Consider the following 14009-nt stretch of genomic DNA (forward strand, 5'->3'; position numbering starts at 1 on the left):
TTTCCTTACCTTTAGATACAACACTACAAAATTAAATTATTGACACATACCGGGTCACTGTTGTAAAGAGGCTGACAGACTTTCTCCAGTGTTTTCAGGGACTTCACATTGTCTTTGGCCTCATTGGTGTGATATGTTATCCTGGCATCCAACTCCCACCACATCTAAACAGGAACAGGTTTATTTTTTTTAACAAACCTTCAGTCCATTAAATTTCCTTTTTCAAGTAACTAAACCAGAACCCAGTTATGTTTTCAGTTTGCAGAATACTCAAAAACAATAAAAAAAACAACAAAAAAACAGAAAGTTGGATCATATGTGTGACATCTTGATAGAATGTCTTACAAAGAGTTATCAATAATCAATAATGACATGGATTCATTTCCAGCTGATGGAAAGATAATATTTCAGTACCAGAATTAGACATTTAAGATAACATGTGACATTAACACTCTAGCAGCTAACAACAACTCTAGCAGCACTTTAAAGCAGGCAGACTACCTATTATGAATGAATCCTAAATTGGACAAGAATTCTTCATCCTCCTAGAATGATATTTACTCTCTCTCAAGCAAGGATAGAATTTCCTATACATAATTTCAACAGTAATTTGTCTTGTTTATTTTACAATTATTAGTCATAGTGTGCCTGTAAACACATCAAACCAAAATCCTGGTAAAAATCCTGTTCAATAAATGATTAATACATATGTTTGCTGAAGTCATATACTCAAGCATCCGTACCTTCATAATCTTGGACCGGCTGATATGGAGCACCATTATCACTGCTTTACACTCTGGGCCTTTGATGTGATTGATGATGGAGTTAAACTTTGAAGACATCTTTCTCCAGTGTTCTAACTCACTCAATGGTCCAGCAGAATCAACAGCTTTTCTTAGCTGATCATTTACAATCAGGACCTGATGATTACGGATACAGAGAAAGATTACAATTTCCTTCTTTAAAGGCAGCAATTCAAACAGTCTACAATGAAACTCTTTTAGAAGGTGATGTGCTTCAACATGTCAAAATATGGGATTTATTCACCATGGAATATGTGATGTCCAATCATTTTCATTTGGACCAACTACACAGACCCTAAACATGCTTTGAGATTATGTCTGAATGACATCTTAATGACATTGCAATGTTTGAGTCTTGGTTCTCTGATCTTTTTCTGTCGACATACATTTGACTATCTGTTACTGTGGTAATAACAAAAAAAAGATATTTTACCAACCCGTTCGATTTGCTTATACCACTGCATCAGAATTTCTTCTAGTTGATGCACCATGTCAAAGTCAGCAGCCGCAACTTTCATGTCACCAAGAGTTACCAATTTAGAGAAGTCAATATCTGTGACTGTTTTCAGATGAACAATACTCTCATTGCTCATCTGGAGGTCTAGAGTACGAACAAAACAGACACAGTAGAAGATCATCAAAATGGCCACCATTTTGTAATAATTATATCATTGACAGACCATGAAACAAATGATAACTTTAAATCGACAGCAAATTCCCTCTTAATGTCAACTTATAGTGGACAAAATATGCAAATTACAACTTTAAGAATAAAAAAGGTTTACCATCTAAGGTGCTAAGACAACGTTCTAATGTGTACTTGAAGTTCTTTTTTAATTTTTCTCCACGTCTAGTCTTATCCAAGACACCCCAATTTTGTGCTGCATCAAGGGCTGGTAGCACAAAGTTGAAGGCATTCCTTGCTCCTTTCAGGAGGCCATCTCTGGCATCAACCATTGAAAAGAAGATCTCCTACAAAGCAACAAGGCAAGATCATCCATCTCTAAAAAGTAGCTTAGTGTCAGTTACATGGTCATCAACAGTGAGCATCTTTCTAGGTATTACAACATGTGTGTTTTCAATGACAATAGTTAACAACTTTTCCCAAACAAAGCTGAGTTCTCAAATGATTAGTTTCATCTGGCTGGTTAGTGTGCTAATGAGTAAAATCTACTGTTTTGTTCATTTTAAATGGTGTGAAAAACTGTAGACTTGTCAGATTTATTAGTGTCAACTTAGAACAAACAGAACTTAGTAGTCATGGGTCTGTCTGACTTGAAATTTTTCAAAATTGATCCTAATATTCCCAAGATGTAACAAATCTGCATGACCTCTTCTCTTCTCTCATCTCTGTAATTTTACGTAGAGCCATATCTACAATAAAAACTTTTACTGTTACATGTTACTATTTTAGCCCACAATAATTAATTGTAATTGCAGCACTTAACATACAATAATTCTACATAACACAAAAAAGTTAAAGAATTACAATTACAGAACCACATCAATTTACACATACAAGACATTCCTACCTCATGTATCTTTTCTGAATTCACAGGAATGTCAACTCTACTCCGTGTGAAAGAGCAGCAAACACCTGTAAGGCATGTCTGTGACAAATTGGCTACATACAGCCTCAATACTTTCTGCCCTTTGGTTGTCCCAGGATATGAGCGTCCACACTCTGAAATTAAATCCAAATACTTTTTGATGAGATGAAAAGTGGTATAGACCTGTAAAATTCTTCACGTCTGATATCAACCCTGTGTACTAAAGTTTGAACATTCAACCATTCGGGGAGAAGTACAGTCCAATAAGTTTGTTAGACTTGATTAAGACTTAAACTAGAAAATGTAGACTTCCCAAAATGATACAAATGACCTATCTAAAAATGGAGCCATTCTGTCAGACACAGTAACAAGACAGATCCATAACTTATTTTTTATGAATACAACTGTCTGTCTTGTGAATAACTTGTTGCTATCATTTTGGTTTCAGTTAAAAATTATCCATCTTGGCTGGTGTGTTTCCTTTATTAAAAAGGTACCACGTAAGAAAATTTCTAGATTTTTGTGGTGTCTGATATTTAGATTAGTTATTTGTATTTTAGATTTCAAAATTTTTCTGGCACTTCAGTTTTAGAAAAATTACACACTCTAACCATGGACTATTTCAAACCAATGTTATCAAGCATATAATACTAGAATAAAGACAGTCTCATGACAAGTAGATATAGCATGCTGGCCTATTGTGTGACAATGCAAAATTGTTGTTGTGCCTACCTGGTCCTGGGATATCAGACTCTTGATACACGAAGGAAATGGTTTTAGAACCTCCTTTGGCAAAGAAATCATCAAAAGCAGCCAGCTATTTAACATGGAAACAAAGACAGACAAATACATTTTTCAACACTCTTGACATGGCAACATAGCATGAAAGACACCTTGTTCCTGTCATCTCAAAAGAAACATTTCTAATCATGAAAATTCTTCTTCGCAAGAATCAAGGATGAAGAGCACCACAACAATACTGCATTACAGTATGAATTAATCAATATGATCTGTTGATGTGTTTGGGCAATTTGCAATAATACTGGAAACATCATAAACCTTTGCCATCATGCAGTTGATGCTTTGACAGAGTGAAACCAAAGCAGGAACTTAATCTGGCCAATTGAATGTCATCAAACCACTATGTTTGTTATTGTTGGAATGTGTGTTAATGACACTCAAGGTTTCCATCTGGAAGGCAAAATGAGAAGGTACAACTGCTACATATTTTGCAAATAGGATTTCTTTGTACAATTGCCAATTCTTGTCACTCTCATTTCTTTTGCTCCAGGTCTCTGAACAAAAGAGATTGTGGCCACATGGAAGACCAGACCACTGTAATAATAAATTACCTCTATTATAGGATATTATGTGCATTGATTGTCAAAATCCAAGGGAAAAACTTACAGACGAAGAATCTAAAATAAATTCCTCTGCTGCTGTTGGCTCCAAGGACAGCCTGTCAGCCAGGATGTCAACCATGTACTTGTGTGCAGGGGTGAGGAGCTTCTTACGTTCTTCTCTTGCCTGCTTATATTTGGCCTAAGGAGGGAAATAGTTGTAAATAGCAGTCATTTTACTTGCACATGTAAAAACGCTGTACCACACTTGCATTACTTGAATGGACGTTCGTACTTTTACTCTGTTAGACTTTGTTTAAAGGTTTAAATTATTTACCTGAATTCCATGCTTAATTCCCTTTGGATCATGTGCATCCATCATAAAGAGCTCAGGCAAAATCCCCTCCTGTGCTGTTGAAAAACTCAATTCTTCTCCTTATCCTCTCTGGATTAAATCAAAAAACAAAATTAGCCAGCCACTAGAACTGGAGCCTCAGGTACTTTTTCCCTCTAGTTTAGTAGATCTGGGAAATACAATTACAGTTATTTCTATGACAAAGCCCAAAAGATGTGGAAATATCAGTAAGCTGATTAATGTGTTTGTTTTTTGTTTATTTTTCATCAGAAGAGGGCGGTTTTTATCAAGCTGACATTCATATTATATATTAACGAACATATTGGCAGTGATGGGATGTAACTAAGTTGAGTAAAATTTTGAGGTACTTTTACTTTACTTGAGTATTTCCATGTTCTGCTACTCTACTTGCATTCCACTACATTTTGGAGGCAAATATTTTACCTTTACTCCACTACATTTATTTGATTACTTTAAATTCTAGTTACTTCGCAGATTACTAGTTGAATCAGAGCCAGTTAAATTAATTTATCTTATCTGAAATTAGACAAAAACACTGTTTCAAAAGCTGAATATCAGATCTGATAATTGGGCAAACCGCTAATCAGTTGACTCAGAGTAGTGTATATATACATGTAAATATTAATAATTTACTTGGACTTGAACTTTTGATACATTTTACTCAAGTGCTATTGGTACAGGTGACTTTCACTTTTACCAAACTAATAATTTAACATGTTATTTTTACTTTTACTCAGGTATGACCTCTGAGTACTGTACACAACACTGCTTTTACTCAAGTATGACTTCTAGACAACAACACTGGTTTCAAGTAGTTTGGTTTGAAATCATGCATGGCATTAGCTACATGAATTTACAATCAGCTACTTCGTACGACTTTTACTGAAGTACTTTCACCCTAACCAAAGCAATATTTTCACATAATATCTTTACTTTTACTCAAGTATGACCTTTTGGGTAGTTTTAACACTGTATTTGTGCGGCGGGATATGATGTCCTCCAGAAATACGCACTAGCATTAACACACTCGGGCAGCCTAACGTAATGGCTGGCTAACGGCCAACTGGTAGCTATTGTAACCGTTGAAAAGGCTTATCGGTATTTCAAGCACACTCGTTACTCCAACTTAAAGTGAAATAATTGTAAAAGCTAGTAAGTAACTTATAACTAACCGTAAAGTTACGTTTACTGTAACGTTAAGCAAGTTAATAAAAGTTTTGCAATGACATTGTGACAATCGAGCTAGCTAACACTAATTAACCGTTAGCATTCCTCAGACGGACAATTTGCAATTAGCCAACAACTTATCTCTTCTCACATTAACATATTATCCGTCCTTATTAAAATTAACTCACCGGATAAAATTAGAGATGCCTGCTGGCCACATTTTCTGTCTGTGCTGTTTCTCTTTTCCAAGTATATAGTAGAAGTATTGTCGACGTGTTTCTGCGTCTTTACGGCTGACTCCTCATCCAGATGTAGCCGTTAACGTTGTTTAACTTTCACCGTTAACGTTGTTTAACGTTCACCGTTACACGCCACGCTCTCTGTCCGTTAGCGCAAGTGATGACGTAGTGATATGGGAGTTGAACTTCGGCTAACGTTCACATGTATACAGGCTCTTCCCTCAGGTAGTCTAGAGGGATCAATATACTTGTCCGTGTATTTCTTTCAGGTGCAGCTCTAGCTTTTCTGATCTTGCTGTCAAGCTTCTTTGCAAACCAACCTCCTCCAAGCCAGTGTTGTAGCCTTAAAGTCATACTAGAGTAAAAATAAAGATATTGTGTTAACATATTATATTGGCAAAAGTCAGTGGCACCTGAGTAAAACTATTAAAGTATCTGGAATTAAATGTACTCAAGTATCAAAAGTAATTTGTTGGCAATAAAAGTTCTCACAGTGGCTCAAGCAGCATACAACCTGCAAAGTAACTAGTAACTAAAGTTATCAAATACTTTCATTAAAGTAAAGAGTACAATATTTGCCTCCAAACTGTAGTGGGGTGGAAGTATAATGTAGCAGAAACTGGAAATAAAGTAGAAGTACCTTAAAATTGTAACTAAGTACTTAGTTACATGACTGGGATATGTATGGGTCAGATGTTCAGCATCAGTGTTTGTTTGTATGCCATTGCCAATAAATGAAATTTTATATTAATTATTGATTGTATTATATAATACATTTTACTTTGGCTCCAATGCAGCATACAATCTGCAAAGTAACTAGTATCTAAAGTTATCAAAATGATGTAGTGGAGTACATAAAAGTACAATATTTGCCTCCAAACTGTATATAAGTATAAAGAAGCAGAAACTGGAAATACTAAAGTAAAGTACAAGTACCTTAAAGTTGTAACAAGTACAAGTTACAAAATTGTATCTACCTTACTTAAGTAAAAGTACTTAGTTACATTCCATAACTAGCTATTATTATAATGATATTATTAAAAGAGTAGTGTGAAAAAAATCCCAAAATGAAGGTAAAGGTAGATATATTTAAATGATTGGGATATGTACGGATCAGATTATCAGCATTTTTCTGATTATCAGAATCAGTGTGTTTTTGTATGCGATTGCCAATAAAATGATTTTTTTTAATTAATTGTATTTTAAAATTTGATGATAACAATGATGATGATGGTGATGATTAATTTCATTGTTGTATAATGCACAAATAATGTGCCTGTTACATGCTCCCCCTCTGCTGGCCAGGATGTGTCGCTATTGCTGATGTTTGGCCTCCTACCTCTCCAGGTGATGGCAGTTTGGCTGATTAAGGATGGCCAATAAGAAGGGGTAGGTACGGAAGCCCTAAAGGGCCATGCATTCATACATTTTATTTCCTCCGTTTTCCTGTGATAACGAGTTAATTTCATTTGTTTTCTCGAGATCTCGAGTTATTATCTCGAAATAACAACTGCCGTTTTCCCGAGATAACGGGATAATTTTCTCGAGATAACGAAACTTTGTTTTCCCGAGATAACGATATAATTAATTCGAGATCTTGAGATAATTGTGATATGATAGGCCTGAGATTATGGAGACGCCTGGGACCTTGTAGCTGGTCAGCTCTGTAGTTAACAACGACATCAGGCTCACTTAGATTGCGCCGCCGATATAGCTGAAGCCTTGCTAACCTCCTTTTAGATTACGCACACTAATGTGTATATTATCTGTAATAGCAAGGCATAATGCTATTTCAGCCTGTGTCAGGCCTTGATTGAAAAGATATGTGACATGGTGATCGATATGCTCCTGCTCCTCTGACATTGCTACACTGAATGATGTTTCCTGCAATGATTTAATATACTACACTATCGTTTTGTTTTCTCAAGATCTCGAATTAATTATATCGTTATCTCGGGAAAACAAAGTTTCGTTATCTCGAGATCGAGAAAATTATCCCGTTATCTCGGGAAAACGGCAGTTGTTATTTCGAGATAACTCGAGATCTCGAGAAAACAAATGAAATTAACTCGTTATCATGGGAAAACGGCAGTTGTTATTTCGAGATAATAACTTGAGATCTCGAGAAAACAAATGAAATTAACTCGTTATCACGGGAAAACGGAGGAAATAAAATGTATGAATGCATGGCCCTTTAGGGCTTCCGTAGGTAGGGCACTAGGCTCTCTTTCTCGCTCTTACTCCATTCAACCTGACACTGACCAGAGACGCAGTCAGTCAGCCTGGCTGTGGTATTATGTTTTGTTTTATGTTTATCTGATGGGTGAGGTAGTCTAGTTTTCGTGGCTTTGTTTTAATTAGGTTTAGCTGTTCCTTTGTGTTAGGGTAGAGGGTTAACCCCCAGCTCTGACGGCCCTGGTGGGTTGGTCTGGGTGGCTGCTCTTCTTTTGTTTATTTTGGTTGGCCCGTTAGTTTGATTCTTTAGGGGTTTTTTTCCTTTGTTTGTTTGCTGTTTAATAAATGTACCTTCCTTTAAACTACAATTGGATTGTTTGTCTTGTGTTAGACCTCATTTGAAGGGGGACATAACATAAATTGGGGGCTCGTCCTAACTAAATAAAGGTAGGTTTTGTGTACCTTTGGATGTTGGCTTAGTGGCAGTAAGCCTGGGTAGCCTGTAGTTTGTTAGTAGCCAGTGGTACTGTGCATTACTATTGTGGGGTTTGGGTAACTTTGGACACAGTTTTGTTGGTTACTTTGTAGTAGTGTTTGTTGCAGGGGAGTGCTTTTGGTACCGAGTTTGCAGTGAGTTGCTGTTTAAGGCAGCAGGGTTTTGGGCCGTAGGCTGTTACCTTTTGAAGATGGAGTTTGAGTTGGCTTAGTTTGATGACGCTCCTACTCTTGAGGTATTCAATCTGTGTACTGAAGATAATCTGCTCTTAATTACCGACCCTTATGAAGTAGCTGTGACGAGACAGTCTAGGAAGCATATTATTAAGGCGGGGGTATATGTCTTAGTAGATAAAGGTCTCTTGTCGCACTTTCAGAGCACTCCTAAAATTCCCGAGCAGTAGAGTCAGTTTGTGGATGGTGCGGTAAGACTTAAAGAGTTGGAGGTTGAGCTGCAGCGGCTGTCCTTGAGGGAGAAAGAGCTGCAGCTGCACAATGACCTGGAAATTAAAAAGCTTGAGTTTCGCTTGCGCAAGTTAAAGCTTGGTGTGGCCTCTCAAGCTGCCGCAAAGTCCACAGAGTTTGATGTAAGCAAAAACATCCGCTTAGTTCCTCCTTTTTTTAAATGAGGAGGAAGTTGATCAGTATTTCGTTTTGTTTGAGCGGGTGGCTTCTACGCTGAAATGGCTGGAAAAAAATGGCCGCTGTTGTTACAGAGTGTCTTGACCTGTAAAGTTTAAAGGAAGGTAAATTTATTAATTAAACGGCAAACAAACAAAGGAAAAAAACCCTAAACAAATAAACTGACGGGCTGGCCAAAATAAACAAGAGCAGCCACCCAGACCAACCCACCAGGGCCATCAGAGCTGGGGGTTAACCCTCTACCCTAACACAAAGGAACCTAATTAAAACAAAGCCATGAAAACTAGACTACCGCACCCATCAGATAAACATAAAACAAAACGTAATACCACAGCCAGCCTCCAGGCTGACTGACTGCATCTCTGGTCAGCGTCAGGTTGAATGGACTACAAGCAAGAAAGAGAGACTATAGTGCCCTACCCCTTCTTATTGGCCATCCTTAATAAGCCAAACCGTTGTCACCTGCAAAGGCAGGAGGCCAAGCATCAGCCATAGCGACACATCCTGGCCAGCAGAGGGGGAGCATGTAACAGTGCCCAGCCCATATTGGCTTACAAGACACCATTATCAGATAAAAGAACAAACAGACCAGAAACCAGAGCAGCAACATATAGACTGCATTCCAAACACTCCATTATTCAGCAATCATCTGTGCCCCAAACATTTCTTGATGTTGAGCAGACATTTAATTCAGAGCAGGACATCTTAACTCATCCTAATAAGGATGATACACACAGAAAATGTGATTCATTGTCATCTCCTCCTAATTCATGTAATTCACACAACCTGTTGTCCTCCTGGATATTTGACTTTGACTCCAATGCAGCAGGTAATCTGCAATGTAACTAACTTTAGTAACTTAAGTTACCAAATACATGTAATTAAGTAAAAAGTACAACATTTGAAAATGGAAATACACAAGTAAAGTAAAAGTACCTCGAAACTGTACTTAAGTAGTGTAGTTTAGACACATCATCGTTAGTAGTAATGACTGCCCAGTCATCTTACTGATGACTACTTTATTTTGTACATGTGTTGTTTGGCTCCTCCTACTGGACTAGTGGTATAATAACAAGGTCTAAATGATAAAGCCAACCACTGATCCTGGACCAGCCTGTGAAGACGACATATGTTTCGTGGTCTACTGTGATTGGTCCAGACACACCGTCTTGTTGTCCAATGACAGGCAGACATCTGTTCGCTGGAGCGACTCTAAAATATTCCCCTCTCTTCCTTCTTCACACACGGTATTCACAAGTGCTACTCAGCGAGGGTGCAGCTAGCAGTGGAAAGTAGAGCTGAGATGGGGAAAATGCAAGTTTTGGGTGTAGTTGCGGTCATATTGGCAGTTTACTGCGTACATGCGACTGTTTACTTTCGGGAGGAGTTTCTGGACGGTGGTAAGTTTGGCCTAGACATTTCTAACGTTAGGTTTCTTGTGCAGGAGGGTAATTCATTGCATGTTAGCTTGACTGTTAGCCATTATCTTTTTATTTATTTAATTTATTTATTTTAAACAGCTGTCATCGTGAGTTTCATTATTTAAGCCTGTCCTCTTCAGGAAACACTTTTTTTTTTCAATCGATGATTCAGTAAAAAATACTTCCTGTCTCAGTTTCCTAACTTCATCTGGGTTGTTAGCTAGCGACGTTTAGCAAGGCCCCAGAGCTAGCAAACGTAATACCCACTGACATCAGAGTTGCTAGTTATTGTCTAAGTTAAGCAACTGACGAATTTCGTCCATTTGACTGAAGACTAAACAATGAGTGAACAGATGAGTAAAATGATTTTCAGGGAGCAGATTGATGTTTGTTAAGTTGCCCCAAATGTTAAACATCAGCAAACTCACTTTGCTTTTCCTTCTCAGATGAGTGGAGAAGTCGCTGGGTGAACTCCAAACACAAATCTGACTATGGAGAGTGGAAGCTAACAGCTGGCAGCTTCTATGGAGATGCTGAGAAAGATAAAGGTAAACCACTCACCACAGTGAAGCCACTGAATGTAAAACAAGAAAGAGTCTGGCTATAAGGCACCTTTTTTCTCTTTTGAGAACAACATGAAATGAATAAATACAAAGATTTTCTAGTTTCAATCTGATTCTACAGATTGAATATTTACTGAGTAAACAATCACAGTGCTGCTTTCCTGGACTTTGCATTGTCTCAAACAGCTCTTCTATCTGAGTCTGTAATGAAGTTCCCATTCTGTTGACCAAACCTATTTTGTGAGCGTCTTGTTAAATGTTTGTTTTAAACTTTCTTTTTCAGGTCTGCAAACAAGCCAGGATGCTCGATTCTATGCAGCCTCTGCCCGTTTTGAGCCTTTCAGCAACGAGGGCAAGTCTCTGGTCATTCAGTTTTCAGTCAAGCATGAGCAGAAGATTGACTGTGGTGGTGGCTATGTGAAGGTCTTCCCCGGTGACTTGGATCAGACTGCGATGCATGGAGAATCCTCATATCACATCATGTTTGGTAAGAAATTACATTCATGGTAATGGGTGTTTTTAATTGAATTGTCAAGACAGGATCTGGAACATCTAATAAATAAATTAATTTCACCCAGGCCCTGATATCTGTGGCTACAGCACCAAGAAAGTCCACGTCATCTTCAATTACAAGGGCAAGAACCACCTCATCAAAAAAGAGATTAAGTGCAAGGTAATCCTGGCTTTTTATATGTGGAAAAAATATTTTTCTTATAATATACAAACATGCTCTGCAACTGTGGCTTAATCCAAACACTTATGTTTCTTCTAGGATGATGAGCTGACCCACATTTACACACTGATCCTGAATCCAGATCAGACCTATGAGGTGAAGATTGACAACGAGAAGGTAGAATCCGGCAGTCTGGAGGAGGACTGGGACTTCCTGCCTCCCAAGAAAATCAAGGACCCTGAAGCCAAGAAGCCAGAGGACTGGGATGACCGTGCCAAGATTGACGATGCTGATGACACTAAGCCTGAGGTGAATAAACTAAATAAAGTTAATCAACCTCTTTCAGCCTTAAAACCTTCTCTGTTCTGACTAAAAGTACTGTTATGTCTATGGGGAATGTTGAGAAGAGGAGTGTTTATCCATTTGTTTCTCTCCCAGATGTCCAAGCTTTTCAAAAGGTCAATTAACATCCACAATTCTGTTCATTCACCTTCCATTTTGCGATTACTTGTTCTTCTTTTAGGACTGGGACAAAGCTGAAAACATTCCAGACCCTGATGCTAAAAAGCCCGAAGACTGGGATGAGGATATGGATGGAGAATGGGAACCACCTATGATCCCCAACCCAGAGTACAAGGTAGGCTTAAGATGGATAGTCATCCATGTAGCTTATGCCTAAGAAATGCTTAACATCAGTCTGCTCAGTCTGCAGCCAGGTAAATAATATTTTCTGTATTTCAGGGAGAATGGAAACCCAAGCAGATCGACAACCCCAACTACAAAGGATCCTGGGTGCATCCTGAGATTGACAATCCTGAATACAGCCCTGATTCAACCATCTACAAGTTTGACAACATTGGTGTTTTAGGTCTTGATCTCTGGCAGGTGAGAACGAAGGAGATCATCTTTGAACTATGATGTTATTGCTGTAGTGACGCTTGAACTGAAGTGTAACATCTGTCACTGTTTGTCTCAGGTGAAATCTGGAACCATCTTTGACAACTTCCTGATCACAGATGACGTGAAGGAGGCAGAGGACATTGCAAACGAGACTTGGGGTGTGACAAAGGTATGTTGATATTCATTCCAAGCCATATTTTATCATTTGTACAAAACATGGTACTGTTGCCAGTGAGATGCTGAATGGATTAATTAATGAACTGTAACCACAGGAACCAGAGAAGAAAATGAAACAGGACCAAGATGACCTGAAACGAAAAGAAGAGGAAGAGAAGACCAAAGAGCAAGCCACTGAAGCTGAAGATGAGGAGGAAGAGGATGACGAAGATGACGACCTGGATGATGAGGAAGAAACAAAGGACGACATGGAGGAGGCCCTTTCAGAAATGGATGACGAGGAAGCAAAGGCCAAGGATGAGCTTTGAGGAGGGTGTCCAGAGATTTTGTCTGCCCCTCCTTTAGAAACTCTGTCCTATATTTTCCAGGGGTATTGTGGCTGCTGTGCATCCTTTCCCTGAGATCTGGACACAACACAACTTGGGGGCATTTGTACTGTAGTGTAGGGTTGCAAGCGGATGTTGATGAACTTAGTTTCTCTTTCATTTTGGTCATGATATTACCCTTTTGCCCTTGAACTGCTGGTTTGATTCTAAGGTTTCCCACAATCAGAGTCCATTAATAACTCATTTTGTTATAACAGACATTGACATCTGTTATCTTGATTGTCTTGATCTACACATCTATGTTATTTGCAGATTCCCTTGCACAGGGTGCACAGTTTTACCAGAAGCTGTGGTAAAAATGACAGTGAGATATGGATTAGCCAATCAGATGTTATCCTTATTATCCCATTGTCCTCTTGCAGCCTGGTGAAATATAAAATGCACCTAACCGAACTTACAATACACAAACTGTAAGACTTCACAAATCGCAAAATACAGACAAATCAAAACTGTAATGTAATGTAACTTATTTTGATTATGGCTGTAGCACTGACTTCTTATTTTCCCTTTAAAAACACTCTTTAAGGCACACTTGAATGAAGTGTTCGACCATTAATTAATCATCATCAATGTGCAAAATGAAATTGTTTTTGACATTTAAATGGGATGAATTCAACCTGCCTCTAATGTGATTTAAATCCTGAAAGTCTGGAGAAACAGATGATGAGCCCCTGGTGTGACTTTGACATGGCAAAGGGTCACACGCTTATTTTTATTGGACAGAATGTTATTGATACCAAAGTTTTTATTAAAAGATTATAACCTTATTGACTGCTCGTATTTTCAACTGCATATGCACATTTTGGAAGCACATACTTAAAATGTATACCACTTGACTTGACACCCCTTAACAGGTTTCATAGAAATCACTTCTTCCTGTGACACGAGGGTCGGCGGGTTTAGGCTGAATAAAACTGGGCGGGGAAAGATATCACCAATCATTACCACCACTAAGGTGCCCTTAAACAAGGCCTTTAACCCCAGCTGATCCAGTGGAGCTGCTCCGAGGCAAGCAGATCAGACTGATTGTACTGAGCAGCTTCCGGGTGTGAATGTATAACTGTGAGCGTGATCAGTGAACTCTCACTGAATAAATAAAGGT

The 14009-nt window shown here is 38.3% G+C and overlaps 2 protein-coding genes across 3 annotated transcripts in view; one reads left to right on the top strand and one right to left on the bottom strand.

Annotated features, from left to right (window-relative positions):
* The window catches only part of LOC311266147 (dynein axonemal heavy chain 8-like), a 33521-nt gene extending 27935 nt beyond the window's left edge, over positions 1 to 5586 (bottom strand). For both annotated transcript variants that reach the window (XM_084368347.1, XM_084368346.1), the window contains exons 1-9: positions 5425 to 5586; positions 4031 to 4138; positions 3761 to 3895; positions 3086 to 3170; positions 2336 to 2487; positions 1589 to 1775; positions 1241 to 1404; positions 744 to 920; positions 51 to 164 (exon numbers count right to left, since the gene is read on the bottom strand). In XM_084368347.1, the coding sequence (XP_084224473.1) occupies positions 51 to 164; positions 744 to 920; positions 1241 to 1404; positions 1589 to 1775; positions 2336 to 2487; positions 3086 to 3170; positions 3761 to 3895; positions 4031 to 4075 (1059 nt within the window). In that variant the 5' untranslated portion in view covers positions 4076 to 4138; positions 5425 to 5586. The remainder of the gene's footprint in view (positions 1 to 50; positions 165 to 743; positions 921 to 1240; positions 1405 to 1588; positions 1776 to 2335; positions 2488 to 3085; positions 3171 to 3760; positions 3896 to 4030; positions 4139 to 5424) is intronic.
* A 4417-nt stretch (positions 5587 to 10003) lies between these two features.
* calr3b (calreticulin 3b) lies at positions 10004 to 13674 on the top strand. Its single transcript, XM_084368489.1, has 9 exons — positions 10004 to 10187; positions 10655 to 10756; positions 11055 to 11258; positions 11350 to 11444; positions 11544 to 11753; positions 11968 to 12081; positions 12186 to 12329; positions 12421 to 12513; positions 12617 to 13674. The coding sequence occupies exons 1-9, from the start codon at positions 10091 to 10093 to the stop codon at positions 12827 to 12829; spliced, it is 1272 nt and encodes a 423-aa protein (XP_084224615.1). The 5' UTR covers positions 10004 to 10090; the 3' UTR covers positions 12830 to 13674.
* Positions 13675 to 14009: the final 335 nt, after the last annotated feature.

The sequence above is a fragment of the Pagrus pagrus genome, assembly GCF_965226575.1.
Source record: "Pagrus pagrus genome assembly, chromosome: 12".
NCBI lineage: Eukaryota > Metazoa > Chordata > Actinopteri > Spariformes > Sparidae > Pagrus > Pagrus pagrus.